Source organism: Magnolia sinica, chromosome 3 (assembly GCF_029962835.1).
Source record: "Magnolia sinica isolate HGM2019 chromosome 3, MsV1, whole genome shotgun sequence".
NCBI lineage: Eukaryota > Viridiplantae > Streptophyta > Magnoliopsida > Magnoliales > Magnoliaceae > Magnolia > Magnolia sinica.
In genome coordinates, this window is record NC_080575.1 from 88,685,322 (window position 1) to 88,703,143 (window position 17,822).

The following is a 17,822-nucleotide window of genomic DNA, read 5'->3' on the forward strand; positions in this document are numbered from 1 at the left end:
CGGTCCGGATTTCTGACACGTGCCATCCCACCGTTGAAACCTTTCCGAGGTCCACTGTAATATTCATATGCCATCCAAACCGTTCGTAAGGTCATTCCTACTGGGATGAACTGAAAACCAAAAAAAAATAAAAAAATCATGTTCTAAAAACCTTCCTGGTCCACAAATATTTCAACGATGGGCGTTCAATCCTACTATTTCTTGTTGTGTGGCCCACTAAAGTTTTGTATCAGTCATTTTTGGGCTCATGTATTAACATGAGCTTGCAAAAAGGATGGACGACGTGGATTTCTCACAAACATCTCAGTGAGCCCCACGTAGCTTCTGACCTTCCTACCGTCAGGTTGCAGCCTGCAGGCAATCCATGTCCCCGGAATTGGCAACAACAACCGCTTTCCGTAGCGCATAAAACAACCAAGATCTTTGGCCCCACCATATTGTATATGTGAAATCCAATCCGTCCATCAGGTGTTAACGCTTATGTTCATTGCAAATGTTACAGATCAGCCAGAAATATACTTAGATGGGGCACACCATGCGAAAAATATAAAATTTCGCCTAAAAGCTAAGGTTCCCGCATTTTGGACCGCCTTAGTTTTGAAACCGCCAATTCCATCTAAACCTTTATTCTTTTGATTTATAATTGATTAACAGTTTTGATGAAAGATACACACCAGGTAGCCCCACACAAAAACCTACAGACTGTAGGTATTCCATTTATACTGTGTTGTAGAGCGGGTTGCAGACAGTTTCATGGCCAAGATGAATCAGAAAAGGCCCAATTGACGACAGAAGTGATTTAGGCCATTGGACCTTAGATCGGGCATATCTCGTAATCCGGAATGAGTTACCTAACATAAAATATATAATTTTAGGGTAGAATGAGCTACTTTAGCCAACCAACCCTGTTATGCCGGATTGCGCAGCCCGGAATTGCGAAAAACCCCTATATCGACGGTTGTTTCCTGTTTTAATTTCGTTTTTATTATAAATAGTAAGTTTATGTTTGATTATAACTCTTAGAATAATTAGGAGAACAGTTTGGTGGAGCCAAATAGGACACTTAGTATTTTTGGCTGAAAACCTTGTGCACTAGTAGACATCACGACCGTCTATAAATAGTAAGCTTACTATATATAGTAAGTCGCGGATTCTAAGAGTTTGAGTTGTAGTTTGATTCTGATTTCTTTCTCATTGCTTGGTACCCTTATTTAAAGGGGTGTGAACTCGTTTTTATTCATCAATCAATCAATTTCAAATTTATTAAAATTTATTTCTATTTTTTACTTTCTTTCCTTATAGATTTGAGAAGTCTTTGCGAGGAATTCAGAGAAGCTCCGTAGATTCAGAGTAGTGATCCTCATCACATTCATCCCTGCATCACACTGTTCCCTACGGTGGGGTCCACTTGAGTCATGGATCTGGCTGACTTTTGCCCAGAAGGCTATCATTGGGGATTGGAGGAGTGGATTTCACATATACGCATTGTGGGCCCAGATAGTCCGCGCTGGTTGGGTATCCATACAAGAGGTTGTAGTTACAATTCCTTTGGGTTTTTCAAATGTACAAGTGGGCCCTGCCCTTCAGGTATCTGAACCGTTCATACAACAGGCCTCGTGGTGCATGGTATCTGTACAATATTTGGCCTCTTGTATTTTCTTTTTTAACCGTATATTTCTTGGCTACCCATTGAAGGGTTAGGATTCTTCCAATCTGTACAACCTTGACTCGAGCATGATACTTACGGCCAAGTGTACAATACTCGGGAGTGCAGTACCACTTGGACTTCATAAAATGGGACCCATGATTTGAAAAGCTGAAAAGTCTGATATTATGGGCCCACAATGGATGGCCCAAGCTCCTAAATCCTGATAAAGCAAGATAAAATAAACGGTTGTGAAAGAAAATGCAGCAAAAGTTCACATTCAACCAAAAAAGGCCACATGTAATAGGAGAGGATTTTCTGATATGGGGAATTTCGTTGCATGGACCATACCCGGTGGGGGCCCTTGTACGAACAGAAAAACCTATGTTGCAAATTCGCAACATAGGTCAATTATCGTGTTCCGACCATTGATCTTGGACCACCATATGGATAGGCCATAACAAAATAATAATAATAATAATAAAATCATGGACAATGGTCAGATCAACGGCTCACATTCAACCAACAACACAATGAATGGGTGGTAAGAATCATCCCATGATTGTGACTTCTTAGCTCGCCCACACCACTGGCCATATGATATGACCAACTATTCACGTGTTTCCCTATTGTACCATCCAAACACGTGAACCGTGTGAAGATAGAGCTGCATAAATATTGTATGATCAGGGATGCAATTCTGCACCACTTTTGGGGACAACATGATGCACGGTTCATCTCAATGGGCACTTGCAAAGTGGACAGCTATACTGTCGTTGTGGGAGGCAGTCCAAAAGAGGTGCATATTTGAGACCTGAGTGGCCCACCTATGAGAGAAGTGCCCTTATTTTAGGGCCAAATCAAGGAGGTCGGGCCCACCTAATGAATGACAAACTGCAAGCATCGATGGACCAATCTGGTCCTCTCATCAAGCAGAGTCGGCTTGTATAACTAAAAAAGATTCAATCATCATCTAAGCCGTATCCCAACCAATAGGTGTCAGCAACAGGGAACATGGCGTGTTTGGGCAGTGGGATTTAAAAGGGATTAGGTGGGATGGAATTGCATATGGTCCGTGCCAATTCCGCTCCATGTTTGGGAAGAATGGAAAAGCTTGGAATTAGATTAGATGGAATTGCATTGGTCCTGCGCCAATTTTACTCAATGTTAGCAAGTTGTGTAGGTCCCACCATTATGTGTGGGCTATATCCACACCATCCACCCAATTTTGAGATTATTTTAGAGCATGGCCCAAAAAGTCAGGTAATTCTAAAGCTCAAGTGGACCCCACCATAGAAAGCAATGGGGATTGAATACTTACCGTTGAAAACTTCTTTGGGGCCACATAAGTTTTGGATCTGCCTCATTTTTAGGCCCATGCCATAAAATGAGGTTTGAAATGGCCAAGCTATATGTCATAGAAGGGGGGTGAATAGGACTATGCCAAATTTAAAACTTAATACTGTGGAATATGAAACAAATAATAAATAGCACCACACACCAATCACAGTATTGGAATGAAAAGCAATCTAAAATACAGAAATTGAAACAAAATTGTTCTAAGGATAACCTTACACCAAAAACCAAAGTTTATGGTAGGACAACTTTATTTCCAGAACAAATAGAGAAACAGAAGCTCAACGTAATAAAGATATAGCAAAAATATAATGTTGAAATGTAAATCTAAATTATTACAGCATTTCCCATTGTGCTTGAAATGAAATGATTACAACATTCACGTTTACACGTACATTCCACAATTCTGAATGATAAAAGATAGGAAATATAAATCACACATCTACAACACAAAGAATTATAGTGGTTTGCTTGTGTGTTCACCAACTGTTAAACAACAGCCATACAGAATGCTACTTCACTCCTAATATCCTTACACGGGGATATTAACGTTCACTATCAAATAGGTTTTCACAAGTTCACCTAAAACCTTCACAATTGTGTCTTTTTCAAATGACTTATAGAATTCAAAAACCCTCACTTCTGAGTTTTCTGACTCTCCTCAGATAACCAACAATTTTGAGATTTTTCTAGCTTAATCTCAAATAAAACCAAACGATGTAAATTACACAAATTGTAAAATACCTGATTTTCTCCTTCGTTGTAGCGGCCCAGAAGAACCAAGTTGGAGTAGAGATTTGAATGTCAAAGTTCAATGTCCAATACTCACTTTATAATGTTTTTAGGTTCTAATAGATTTTAAATTAAAACAAAAGGGCTAGCTCTAATTGATTTTGATTTAAGAAAAAGGAAAACAACAATTCCTCTTTTCAGGTTAAATTGGAATACAAGAAACAAAATCAATTAACAAAGCTAAAGAAAGAGAATATTAAATATGCACACTTAGCTTAAATGGAGCACCGACTTATCTCTCAGAAGACCTAATTAAATTAACTTTTTTTGATAATTCTGAGATTCATGCTCTATTTATAGGTTAGCAAATCACGCCTTCGACTGGTCTAAGGACCTCTACGACTGGTCGTAGAACCAACAGATATTTGAAAACTTCGGGCGCGATAAGATTTGACAGTTTTACGACTGGTTGTAGGTGGTGTACGACTGGTCGTGGGTCTCCTACGACTGGTCGTAGGTTTCACACGACTGGTCGAAGCTAGTTGAATTTCAACGCTGTACATTGAGTCGTAGCTCTACGATAAGTTGAAGATACAGTCGACACTGTACCTACGACTGGTCGAACAGTCCCCAGGATTAGTCGAAGCCTAACAGAAAATTTTTGATTTTTGTAACAAACTTACGACTGATCCAGGAAATATTTAGACAGGTCGAAGCAGTGCTAGGACTAGTCGAACAAAGTCCAGGACTAGTGTTAGAACAAAGCAAACTCACTTATAGAAAACATATGAATTATGTATCCAGAATGACTTACTTTAAAGGTCAACCTAAGGTCAATCATACCTCAGGAGTGAAGTAAGGACATTGAACATAGGAGACAAGTGACCTTTGAAAATAGTGAAGCTTGAAGTCTTGCTGGAGCTCAAACTTGAAAGCTTCTTGAGATCTTGAGGTAGAACTTGAAAGCTTCTTGAGATTTTTGACTTGTGAACAGTGCTTGTCAACCTAAGTTGATCTTGAGTAGAGCATTGTTTTTCACAGATGCAAGCTTCATAACAGTGTCTTTGGCACCACAAATTTGACAACACAAAGGGCTATAAACTATGACACTTACAATCTCCCCCTTTGTCAAATTAGTGACAAAACATACTTTCAAAATATGTTTCATAACATAGAATATCTGATTAAAGAATCATGCACCAGTTGTTATCAACCAGAATCCTGCAGACTTGTAAATCAATATTCAGTCCACCTCTGCACACTTCTGCTCACACCTCTGCACATACTCTCCCTGAGTAACATACTCATAAAACTCATAAAACACCATACAATACAATGCTACTCCCTCCTCATGACAACATCCATATCCATATATATATATATATCCATAATATCCATAACATATAACATATCCATAACATATCCATACTCCCCCTTTTTGTCACAATAGGACAAAGGAAGCACAAAACAAATGGTTGAGGAGAAATAATTAATAAGAAATATGAGAGGAAACCAGTCAAGATATGAGAACACACATAGTTAATTGACTAAGCTAAGTTAAAGAGAGTGACAAACTCAAAAACAAGTTAGGAGTAATAAAGTTAATACAAACCAGTAATTTTAAAAAAAAATATTAATCTGACTCATATGAAGGAGCAGGAATGGAAGGATCAAGTTGATGCATGCCTTTGTTCAAGCACCTAATATATTTGCGCATATATTTGAACTATAAATCATGGGCAACAGACATGTTTTCCATTTTAGCATTTAGACCCTCAACTTTATCTTCTAATACACTCGGACGTGCATCAAATGAAGAAGGCTCATAATCTGGATCATTTGTCGAATCGGACTCAAGTTCTTCAAAAATATCATTCATGTTAATATCATCAGGAGGAAGATCACCAGCTTATTCCTCATGTTTAGCTTCAGCACTGCTAACACCATCACCTTGGCCAGGAAGGAAATCCAGCTTCATCTTATTGATATTGGAATTGTTAAATATCAGATGATGGATAGAGGCCTCTCCAACTGGCATGTCGACTGACATATGTGTAGCCAACATAGTCATCAAATATTCAAAAGGAATATCACTATGACCAAGATGGAGATGAAACTGAATGATGAAGTGACAAATCAAGGATGGTAAACAAATGTTAACACTTCTAACAACAGAAAAAAGAATACGAACCATGAAGGACGTCAATTCAGATTTGTTACCCGACTGAGGATACAAATTAGACACAAAGATTTTGTGAAGAATTCTGTATTTGGGTAACAAATACCTTGAGGGAAACGCATTCCCTTTATGCATCCATTGTACATCCAAATTGCATAAGTCAGTAGTCAGCATATGTTTTTCAGCGACAGAGGGTTTATCATATAAAGTATGGATAGGAATACCCTCATCATTCACTGGAATATCCATAAGGGCTGAAATCAAATGTCGATCAACTTCAAATGACCCTTCTCTTATGGAGATAAAAAAAGTTAAATTTTTCAGTGAGAAAGCACATATGCATGCAAACATGGATTGGGCAATGGACCGGTATGCTGGCCCACCCCAAAGCAATAAATTATTCCAACCTACAGATTGAAGCATGGAAAAAATAACAAAAGGAGCAACATGATTAATATCAACTGGATGCTCAACAATAACATTACGCAATCAGATGTCCCGAACATAAGATGAATCGTCCTCAGGAGCCCTAAGATGACGCTTAGTGATAGGGGCTGATCTAGAAGAAGAAGACGGACCACGGGACGTTGATTTTCTTCCTCTGGAAGCCATATGCAACAATGATTTCAAGTATATAAAGACTTGCAATGGATTGAGAAATGGGTTTTCTCAAATCAGATTTTTCAAAAGAAAATCCTCAAATCTCAACTAAATTCAAAATAGACAATTCCAAGAGAGAAATAGAAGCAATCTATACACAAATCTACAAGCAAAATGTAAATGAAACACTAACCTTGAAGATTTTGGAAGATGGGTTCGACAAGTCGTGTGTCGGCTCGTTGGAAAGTGAAGTTGAAATGAAGAAGAAGATGATTTCTCCCAAATTTTAAGTGAATCCACGCGATTCACGACTGGTCGTGGATACTCACGATTGGTTGAGTACAGGCCAAAAAAAATCTGATTTTTGCATATTTTTCAAAATTTGAAGACTAAACTAGCAAATATATACAATATAATACAAATAGGCATAATTAATCATTTTAAAATGCACATGCTGAGATCAAATTTCATTTTGTTAAACCTGCTTTTGTCGAGCGGTTTAGTGAAAATATTAACACGTTGATTCTCGGTAGGAATATATTCCAGAGATATAACCTTTTCTTCAACTAATTTTCGAATTTAATGAAATATAATATCAATGTGCTTAGTACAAGAATGCTGAATTGGATTTTTTGAAATATTTATGGTACTAAAATTATCACAATATAATAACATAGAATCCTGTTTAATTCCATAATTACTTAGCATACACTTTATTCAAATAAGCTGTGTACACGCATTACCAGCTGCAATATATTCAGCTTCAGTTGTTGAAAGTGATATAGAACTTTGTTTCTTGCCAAACCAAGAAACTAAACAGTTTCCGATATAAAAATAACCACCACTGGTTGATTTTCGATCATCAAGATTACCAGCTCAGTCAACATCCAAGTACCCAGCTAACTGAACACTAGTCTCATGTGGATACCAGAGACCGAGATTAACAGTACTTGCGACATATCTTATAATCTGCTTGACAGCAGTCAAGTGTGACTCTTTAGGATCAGACTGATATTTAGTGCAAATACCAACACTTAGAGCGATATCAGGTCTACTAGCAGTTAAATATAATAGACTACCAATCATACTCCGATATAATTTCGGATCTACATTTTTACCTACAGAATCTTTTGAGAGTTTCAAGGTTATACTCATAAGAGTATCAAAGTTTTTACAATTCTCAAATCCAAATCTCTTAATCAAGTTCATTGCATATTTAGATTGAGAAATGAACATTCCATCAGGTTTTTGTTTTACTTGTAACCCGAGAAAATAATTCAATTCCCTAACCAAGTTCATTTCAAACTGAGATTTCATCAAATCTGCAAACTCAATAGTCATGCCAGTACAGGTAGATCCATAAATGATATCATCAACATAGATTTATACTAATAAGATGTGATTATTATGTTTTTTAATAAATAGAGTTTTATCAACATATCTCATTTGAAAATTATGGCTTAATAAAAACTTTGTTAGTTTCTCGTACCATGTCCTAGGAGCTTGTTTTAAACCGTAAAGTGTCTTTTTAAGACGATACACATGATTAGCATTTTTGGGGTCTTCAAAACCCATTGGTTGTTCAACATAAACTTCCTCATGCAGATCGTCATTTAAAAATGCACTTTTCACATCCATTTAGTAAATTTTAAACTTTCTAAAACACGCAATGGATATAAAAAGTCTGATTGATTCAAGACGTGCTACTGGTGCAAAGGTTTCATCATAGTCAATACCTTCAATTTGAGTGTAACCTTGTACCACTAGTCTGGCCTTATTTCTAATTATATTGCCAAGTTCGTCAGACTTATTTTTGAAAATCCATTTGGTTCCAATGATGTGTTTATCTTTAGGTCTAGGTATGAGATACCAAACATCATTTCTCACAAATTGGTTAAGTTCTTCTTGCATCGCAACAATCCAATTTTCATCAGTAAGAGCTTCTTTTACGTTTGATGGTTCTATCTGGGATGTAAAACATACATAATTGCATATATCCTCGAGTTGTCTATGGGTACGAACACCAATGAGAGGGTTTCCAAGAATCTGTGTGGTTGGATGATCTTTAACAGTCCTTAGTTCAGAATCAATCTGATTAGATGAAGTATTAGATTTATCAATTACAAGAACTTCATCATTATCTGAACTTGAGACAGGTGTGTTTAAGTGATCATCAATGACCACATTGATGGACTCTTGAATCACATCGGTCCTTTTGTTCAGAATCTTGTAAGCTCGACTGTTTAAAGAGTATCCTAAAAAGATCTCTCCATCACTCTTCGTATCAAACTTTCCCATATGTTCACGATCTCGTAAAATATAGCATTTGCTGCCAAAAACTCGAAAGTATTTGACAGTAGGCTTTTTATTGAACCACATTTCGTAAGCCATTTTATTATTACCTTTACTAGTGTAAACTCGGTTAATAATATAGCAAGCTGTATTGACTGCTTCAGCCCAAAGATTCTTAGAGAGCTTCATACTATTCAACATGACATTAGCCATTTCTTGAAGCACTCTATTTTTCCTTTCAACTATACCATTTTGTTGTGGAGTTTTGGGCACTGAGAATTCATGTAATATTCCCTGGTCGCTATACAACTTCTCAAAACCGCTATTCGCAAATTCAGATCCATGATCACTACGAATCTTACTGACTTAAGAACCTTTTTCAGTTTGAATCCTTTTGAGAACATTTTTTACTTCTTCAAGGGTTTCTGATTTGTCTCTTAAGAAGACAACCCATGTATATCTCGTAAATTCATCTACTATTACCAAGATATATCTTTTGCTACCTCGACTCTCCGTCCTGGTAGGTCCTACTAGATCCATATGGAGAAGCTCGAGTGGTCTTAATGTGATATTGGAATTCACCTTTTTGTATGAGTTCCTTGTTTGTTTGCCAATCTAGCATTCACCACATATTTTATCTATTTTTTGTAATTTGGGTAGACCTCTTATAAGTTCTCATTTACTCAATCTATATAGATTTCGGTAGTGTACATGTCCAAGACGTTTGTGCCACAAATCAATCTCGTCTATTTGGACAATGTAACATGATTGATTAGATGAGCTGAATTCACTAACAATATAGCAGTTTTCAGACGTTCTACGTCCAGTTAGTATTACTAAACCCTTGTTGTTTAGAATCTCATAACTTTGATTAGAAAACCGTACACTATGGTTATTATCACAAATCTGAGATATGCTTAAAAGATTATGTTTCAGTCCTTCAACATACAATACATTTTTAATCAAAGGAAGATTATAAAGTTAAACCGTACCTTGGCCCATAATCTTGCAATTGCTGCCATCTCCAAATGTGACTGAACCGTCAGTCATGTCTTTGAGATCGGTGAATAAAGCATTGTCGCCTGTCATATGCCTGGAGCATCCACTATCTAGGCACCACTTAGAATGGCTTGTTGCTTTGAAAGCGGTGTGGGCAACCAAGCAAGTGACCTTTGGAACCCATTTCATAACCATTTTGGGTTTAAGAGGATGGTAGGTCTTCTTTCGATTGTAAGAGTTATAAGTATGACCTAGTGAGTTAGACTTTAGAAGCTCCTTAAGTAGATCAACTATTTTTTCTGCCAAAGGACTTTGGTTTTGCTTTTTATAGTTGATATGTCTTTTAGGTTTTTGAAAAGATTTAAAGTTTTTTAAAAATATTTGATCTTTCCCTTTTAAGTTTAAGATCTCTCCCTTTACAAACGTGGGAGAAGTATTTTTCGGTTTAGGAGGAACACTCTTGTCATAGCTCAGACTGGATCGATCGCCACATTTTCTTGATCCAGATAAGAGTTTTTCAAATTTAGGATCACCTTGGGCATATTTCCAGGTTTCCTTTTAACTCAAGAGAGAAGAGACTTCATATTTTAGTTGTTCGTTTTCAGATTTAAGATTTTCAACCTGGGAGGTTTTAAAATCTAAATCGCATTTTGTCTTTTCAAAACAGTCTGAAATATGAGACTTTTCTAAAACAAGAGATTCATAAATTTCTTTGAGTTTAGAAAATTTCTCTTTTTGAAGTTTTAATTTCACAGCAATTTTACAACTTTCCTTGTATAGGGCATTGTAAGCATCTTGAAGATCATCTTCATTTTCATATTCACTATTCAGATTTTCTTCATTAGTCGAGTCATCATTATCTGAAAAAGTGAATTTGGCTAGAGTCATAAGACCTTAACATCAAACCCTGACTCAGTTTCAGAATCTTCTGATTCAGAAGAGATTTCAGAATCAGAGGACTCATCCCAAGTAGCTATCATACTTTTCTTTTTTCGCTTGCCCTTATTAGGACATTTGTTAGCCAGATGCCCATACTCATGGCAGTTGTAACATTGACTGTCTTTTAAAGATTTTCTAATTTTAGATTTAGGTTTCTTTTTATCAAATGCTTTTTGAAAATCAACCCTCTTTTTACTTTTAAAATTTTTATAAAATCTCTTTGCCAAAAGAGCCATATCATCCTCAGAGTTTTTTAAATCTGAGTTTAAATCATTTTCAGAAGTTTTTAAAGCAATAGATTTACCTTTTGGAGCTTTAAATGTTAACTCATAAGTTTGTAATGAGCCAACTAATTCCTCAACCTTCATATTGTCCGTATCACGAAGTTCTTGGATTGCGGTTACTTTAGAATTGAACCGTTCAGGAAGTGAGCGGAATATTTTAGCACATATCTTGCTTTCAGGAATTTTATCGCCCAAATCCCACATAGAGTTTACAATGTCATTTAATCTGGTATAGAAGTCCATGAATATTTCATTTTCTTCCATACGTATTTCCTCAAATTTAGTTGTAAGGATTTGTATCTTAGATTTCTTGACAATTGAAGTACCTTCGTGTGTCATTTCCAATACATCTCAAGCATGTTTTGCAGAATTACAGGATATAATTCTTTTGAATTCATCCGGTGATAGTGCACAAGTAATTGCATTTAGTGCTTTAGCAGTGCACAAGTAATTGCATTTAGTGCTTTAGCATTTGCACTACTCTCAGTTTTCTGAAGTGTGGTCCAAGAGAAATACGGTGTAATTTTCATAGATTTTGGACCATCAATCCCGATTACTTCAGTGGTAGGAGGGGTCCATTCATTCACTGTGGATAGCCACACACTTTCATCCATGGATTTAAGGAAGATCCTCATCCTGGCTTTCCAATAGGCATAGTTGGAGCCATCAAAGGGTGGAGGCCTAGTGACTGATAGGCTATCAAAATTTGACATCTTATATATAGCTTAGATCGTTAGCTCAGGAATTAAATCCAAATAAAAAGCAATAAGAGCGAGCTATTAGGCTCTGATACCACTTGAAATGGCCAAGCTATATGTCCTAGAGGGGGGGTGAATAAGACTATGCCAAATTTAAAACTTAATACTGCGGAATATGAAACAAAGAATAGATAGGAATGAAAAGCAACCTAAAATAGAGAAATTGAAACAAAAATTGTTCTAAGGACAACCTTACACCAAAAATCAAAGTTTATGGTAGGACAACCTTATTTCTAGAACAAATAGAGAAACAGAAGCTCAACGTAATAAAGAGATAGCAAAAATATAATGCTGAAATGTAAATCTAAATTATTACAACATTCTCCACTGTGCTTGAAATGAAATGATTACAACATTCACATTCACACGTACATTCCGCAATTCTGAATGATAAAAGATAGGAAATATAAATCACACATCCACAATACAAAGAATTATAGTGGTTTGTCTGTGTGTTCACCAACTGTTAAACAACAGCCACACAGAATGCTACTCCACTCCTAGTATCCTCACACAGGGGATATTAACGTTCACTATCAAATAGGTTTTCATAGGTTTACTCAAAACCTTCACAATTGTATCTTTTTCAAAGGGCTTACACAATTCAAAAACCCTCACTTCTGAGTTTTCTGGCTCTCCTCAGATAACCAACAACTTTGAGATTTTTCTGGCTTAACCTCAAACAAAACCAAACAATGTAAATTACACAAATTGTAAAATACCTGATTTTCTCCTTTGTTGTAGCAGCCCAGAAGAACCAAGTCGGAGTAGAGATTTGAATGTTAAAGTTCAATGTCCAATACTCACTTTATAATGGTTCTAGATTCTAATAGATTTTAAATTAAAATAAAAGGGCTAACTCTAATGATTTTGATTCCAGAAAAAGGAAAACAACAATTCCTCTTTTCAGATTAGATTGGAATACAAAAAACAAAATAAATTAACAAAGCTAAAGAAAGAGAATATTAAATATGCACACTTAGCTTAAATGGAACACTGACTTATCTCTCAGAAGACCTAATTAAATTAACTTTTTTTGATAATTCTGAGATTCATGCTCTATTTATAGGTGAGCAAATCACGCCTTCGACTGGTCTAAGGACCTCTACGACTGGTCATAAAACCAACAGATATTTGAAAAATTCGAGCGCGATAAGATTTGATAGTTTTACGACTGGTCGTAAGTGGTCTACGACTGGTCATGGGTCTCCTACGACTGGTCGTAGGTTTCACACGACTAGTCGAAGCTAGTCGAATTTCAACGCTGTATATTGAGTCATAGCTCTACGACAGGTTGAAGATGCAGTCGACACTGTACCTACGGCTGGTCGAACAGTCCCCAGGACTAGTCGAAGCCTAACATAAAATTTTCGATTTTTGTAACAAACTTACGACTGATCCAGAAAATGTTTAGACAGGTTGAAGCAGTGCTAGCACTAGTCGAACAAAGTCCAGGACTAGTCTTAGAACAGACCGAACTCACTTATAGAAAACATATGAATTATGTATCCAGAATGACCTACTCTAAAGGTTAACCTAAGGTCAGTCATACTTCAGGAGTGAAGTAAGGACATTGAACATAGGAGACAAGTGACCTTTGAAAGTAGTGAAGCTTGAAGTCTTACTGGAGCTCAAACTTGAAAGCTTCTTGAGATCTTGAGGTAGAACTTAAAAGCTTCTTGAGATTATGGACTTGTGAACAGTGCTTGTCAACCTAAGTTGATCTTGGGTAGAGCATTGTTCTTCACAGATGCAAGCTTCATAACAGTGTCTTTGGCACCACAAATTTGACAACACAAAGGGCTATAAAATAGGGCACTTACAATGTTACAAAACAAATGAACAGTTTAGATATAACACGTGTGTTATTCTCGGTAATTTCAAATGATGGTGGGTATATCCATTCAATGTACCACCATATTATCAACAAAGCATGGAATTAATCTTATCCTATGGCCACAAGGGGACAATCCCTGCCTCGGGTAATAGTTATGTTTTTTGAATCCCATCCCACCTAATCCCTTCTAATCCCACCGCCCCACACGTTTGGGCAACCGTATCAGGTGGGATTAAGGTGGATGGAATTGTAAAAGTTGGAATAAATGCAAGAATATGGTATTGTATGCGGATTGGGTTTATCCTGTATTTTCTAATAACATGTTTGGAAAGAAAAAAAGAAAAAAGAAAAAAAGAGAGGGAGTAAAAGCTAGGATTTACTATCAAATTGCGTTTGGATTAAATGTGAATGCAGCCAAATCCAGCATCGATGTAAACATGTTTGGAAATATCACAACCTATCGACCTGACCTTCCTCTGCACCGCCCATCCTTTTTGTGAGATCGTTTTATGGCAAGGGCCAAAAATGAGGAAGATCCAGAGATTAAGTGGACCACACCAGTGTGAACAGTGACACTCACCATTGAAACCTTCATAGGTTCTACCGTGATGTTTATTTGCCATCCAACCTATTCATGAGGTCACACATAACTGGATGAAGGGGAAACATTAATATCAGATTGATCCAAAACTTCTGTGGTCCCCAGGAAGTTTTAATGGTATGCGTTCAATCCCCATTGCTTTCTACGGTGTGGTTCATTTCAGCTTTGGAACTACCTGATTTTTAGGCCCATGCCCTAAAATGACCTCGAAAAATGGATGGATGGTCTGGATATATCCCATACATCATGGTGGGACCCATAAAACTTGCTGATGTGGATCCCACACGGATTCGTACGTGCAGAGCCGAATGGACTTGGTATGTTTTGAATTTCAGATGAATTTGGAAAGCAGCCTTCAGTTTTGAGAGGCATTCCCCCACGCCTTTCAAATACAAGGCTCATTTTCCAAAGCCTATAAAACTAATTTTGATCATTTCACACCCCTTCTAAACATTTCATCCCGAATTTCAAAGTGGGATTGGTAATACAATCTCATCTAATAAGGCTGAATACCTTTGCCCAAACAGGCCCTTAACATAGGGCCCACCTTAATGTATTATATATCCATGCCATCCATCCATTTTGCCAGTCATTTTACGATATGAAACCAAAAATGAAGCAGACCCAAATCGCAGGTGGACCACACTACATGAAATATCAGTGATTGACCATTAAAAACTTCTTGTGGGCCACAAAAGTTTTGGATGAAGCTGATATTTGTTTTTCCCTTCATCCAGATCTGTGTGACCTTATCAACAGGTTGGATGGCAAATTAACATTACGATTGGGCATTAATTTGGGCCCTAGGAAGTTTTAATGGCAGGTGTTCAATCAGCACTGTTTCCTGTGTAGTCCACCTCAGAGTTGGACCTTTTTAATGTTTGGGCTCGTGCCCTAAAAAATGAGCTGTCAAAACTGATCAACGGCATGGATGTACAGTATATACATCTCCACTTTCAACAATAAGATAGTAAGTTGTACCATCGTCTTACCTAGAGTTGGGAGCAAAGCCTGTTTTATCCATCAGGCTATAGACCTGAAACTAGGGGCGTGTTTGGATACCACCAAATAAGTTACTTTTTTCTACTCACAGCAGTAGATAAGTGACTTATTTCAGATAAGTTAGGTTTATGATTAGTTATAAGTAAATTTTTTACTTAAAATTACTTAATCACTTCAGTTAAATTTTTTAAAAGCTTTTCTACTTTTCATAAGTTGCTGAAGAGAAGCATAATCAGAGACGAAGGAGAGGAAAAGCTGATAAGTATGTTGTTTACGCAACACACTTATCTTCTTAATAAGTAAAAACTAAGATAAGCTACTTGTGGCATGAGTAGCTTATCTTAAGCAACTTACAATCCAATTTTTATTTTATCTTAGATAAATACATGAAAACTTGTAAAAATCATAACATTGATTATTAGATTTCGAGTCAAGTCGTCCAAGCTTTCAACTCAACCTGACCCAGTTGAACATCAAGCTGAGTCAAAATTTGAGTTTTTGAACCATGTATCTGGGTGGGTGCCAAAATCAATTCACAATGGATTTTGGAAAAAAGTAATGAAAATGTCAAGAAAAGGGACTTCTCCATCACTAATCCCCAACACGAGGCTTACTCAACATTGTTATGGGTTAGGTGAGTCAAATCCAGACAGGCATGGAATGGGTCTTAAAGGTCTATTATGTGGCAGCTCATTCATTCGAGTCCTCTGACTATGATAGGATACAACAACATCATGGAACAGTCTAATAGTGGCAGAGTTCTATTTCATCAGAGCAAAATGCTGATTATTCATTGGAGCTAGAAAATTCTGCAAATCAAACAAAACAGAATACAACTACTGTAGCTGCACAGCTCCTCAGAGTTCATCCTGAAAGACCCAAAAATGAAAGGTGGAAAACAGTTTATTATATAAACCAAGAAACTACTCTGAAGGAGTATGTTAATACTCAATTTTAATTAGTAAGAGTAAGTTTGATGGGCTTACATGGTAATCGTCAAGGTAGCGATCGTGCTGCAAAAACAAGCCTTTTGAGTTAGCAAAGCATTTCAATGTGCCGAACAATCAATCATGAAAGCATTTCATTCTGCTTTTTTTTTTTAAAATTTTCCAAGCAAAACCAATACAAGGAATTTTTGGCGGGCTTGGGGAAAAGAAACCACATTGGCAAGTTCCCGTCCTGTCCTTTGAGATAACAAAAGCAGAAACTGCCAAAAGCATCTGATGTAATTCCTGAAAATACAGACCATACAATTGGCAAAACGCCAATAGCCTGGCCAATGCTGCATTTAAATGCTCAAATGAATTAAATTGCAATAATTAAATCAATAAAGTAGATATGACCAAAATGGGGCTCGTCCAACGACATCCATGACAAAAGGAATACATGACAACTTGAAACATGAGGAATTAAATTACAGTTCGATTGTCATTTTAATTAAACTGATCCCGCCTCCATTTTGGTCATTTCCCTTCGCTCTGTTTGGATGTGGCCAAGCCACAATAGAGGAATATTTTGGTGGAACAGACGATTATTCATTCCACTACATTTGGGGCAGCAAGAAAGTTGGAAATCACATATGCATGGATTCTTTTCCGTCACAAGTGGCTTCTCAATAAAATAGTTACCTTTCAACCAAAAAAGAAAAAAATAAATAAATAAATAAATAAATTCTACGCTGAGTCAATACCACCCATAGATGCTGATATCAATTTGGGGTTGGAAAGTTGAAGAAGGAAAAGTAGCCCACACATGGAGTTTCTAATTTCCATAATGCACAAATGCATAGCAAAAAGGATAACCATCAATTCTGCCAAAACAGGTTCTGGTTTGAATTACAATCAAACACAATTTGCTTGAGTTGTTGAAATTCAGTTTAACTGAGCATCCAAATGCACCCTACATACTTTTCTATACTGCCGAACGCTTCCAGGTGATATAGTTTTTGGGCACTGTGCATTTGAGGAAGAATCTTGTGGATGCAGTATACACTGAGTTGGTGTATAGCCTCTGCAGTGTAATTGGCCATTTGCCTATCGGTCCAAAAAGTCCAACCAATGGGCCACCTCTTCGATGGGCCATTGCCAAAAACAGTAGCACTAATGTGATTTTATCAATCTTGTCACCACAAATCAAGCTGCAACAGTGAAAATGCATGTGGCCCAAATGTGAACATTTAGGAGCGATCATAATTCGTAACAAGTGGATCCCACTTATCATGTCACATCATGTTGTACCAAAAGAAAATTTCCACTAGTGGTGCCACGGCCCATGATGGTTATGTTACATGTAACTGGATGAGTAGAATCGAAACTTAACCAAGTCAGCTTGAGACAGTCAAAACTAGAGTCAAACTTTCCTAAGTCAATATTCAGAAACTTTAATAACTCAGTCAAAAACTTGTTTTGAAAATTAGACCCTGGAAGTCTTGCCGGAGACTAGTGATTCATGATTCAACGAAGTCAAATATAGTTCAACACAAACAGAGAGAGTTTGGATCCAGATCAAATCTCAATTTAAAATCTAAGGGCCTGCTTGAGTGTGAATTAAAAATGAGTTAATCTCATCTTAGTTGATCATGATTATATATCAGAGAGC

General features: G+C 36.8%; 1 protein-coding gene across 2 annotated transcripts in view; it reads right to left on the reverse strand.

Annotated features, from left to right (window-relative positions):
- Nucleotides 1-15,783: 15,783 nt before the first annotated feature.
- LOC131240172 (calreticulin-3-like) overlaps nucleotides 15,784-17,822 on the reverse strand; it is a 41,622-nt gene continuing 39,583 nt past the window's right edge. For both annotated transcript variants that reach the window (XM_058238256.1, XM_058238255.1), the window contains exons 13-14: nucleotides 16,211-16,237; nucleotides 15,784-16,093 (exon numbers count right to left, since the gene is read on the reverse strand). In XM_058238256.1, coding sequence (XP_058094239.1) covers nucleotides 16,082-16,093; nucleotides 16,211-16,237 — 39 coding nt within the window. In that variant the 3' untranslated portion in view covers nucleotides 15,784-16,081. The remainder of the gene's footprint in view (nucleotides 16,094-16,210; nucleotides 16,238-17,822) is intronic.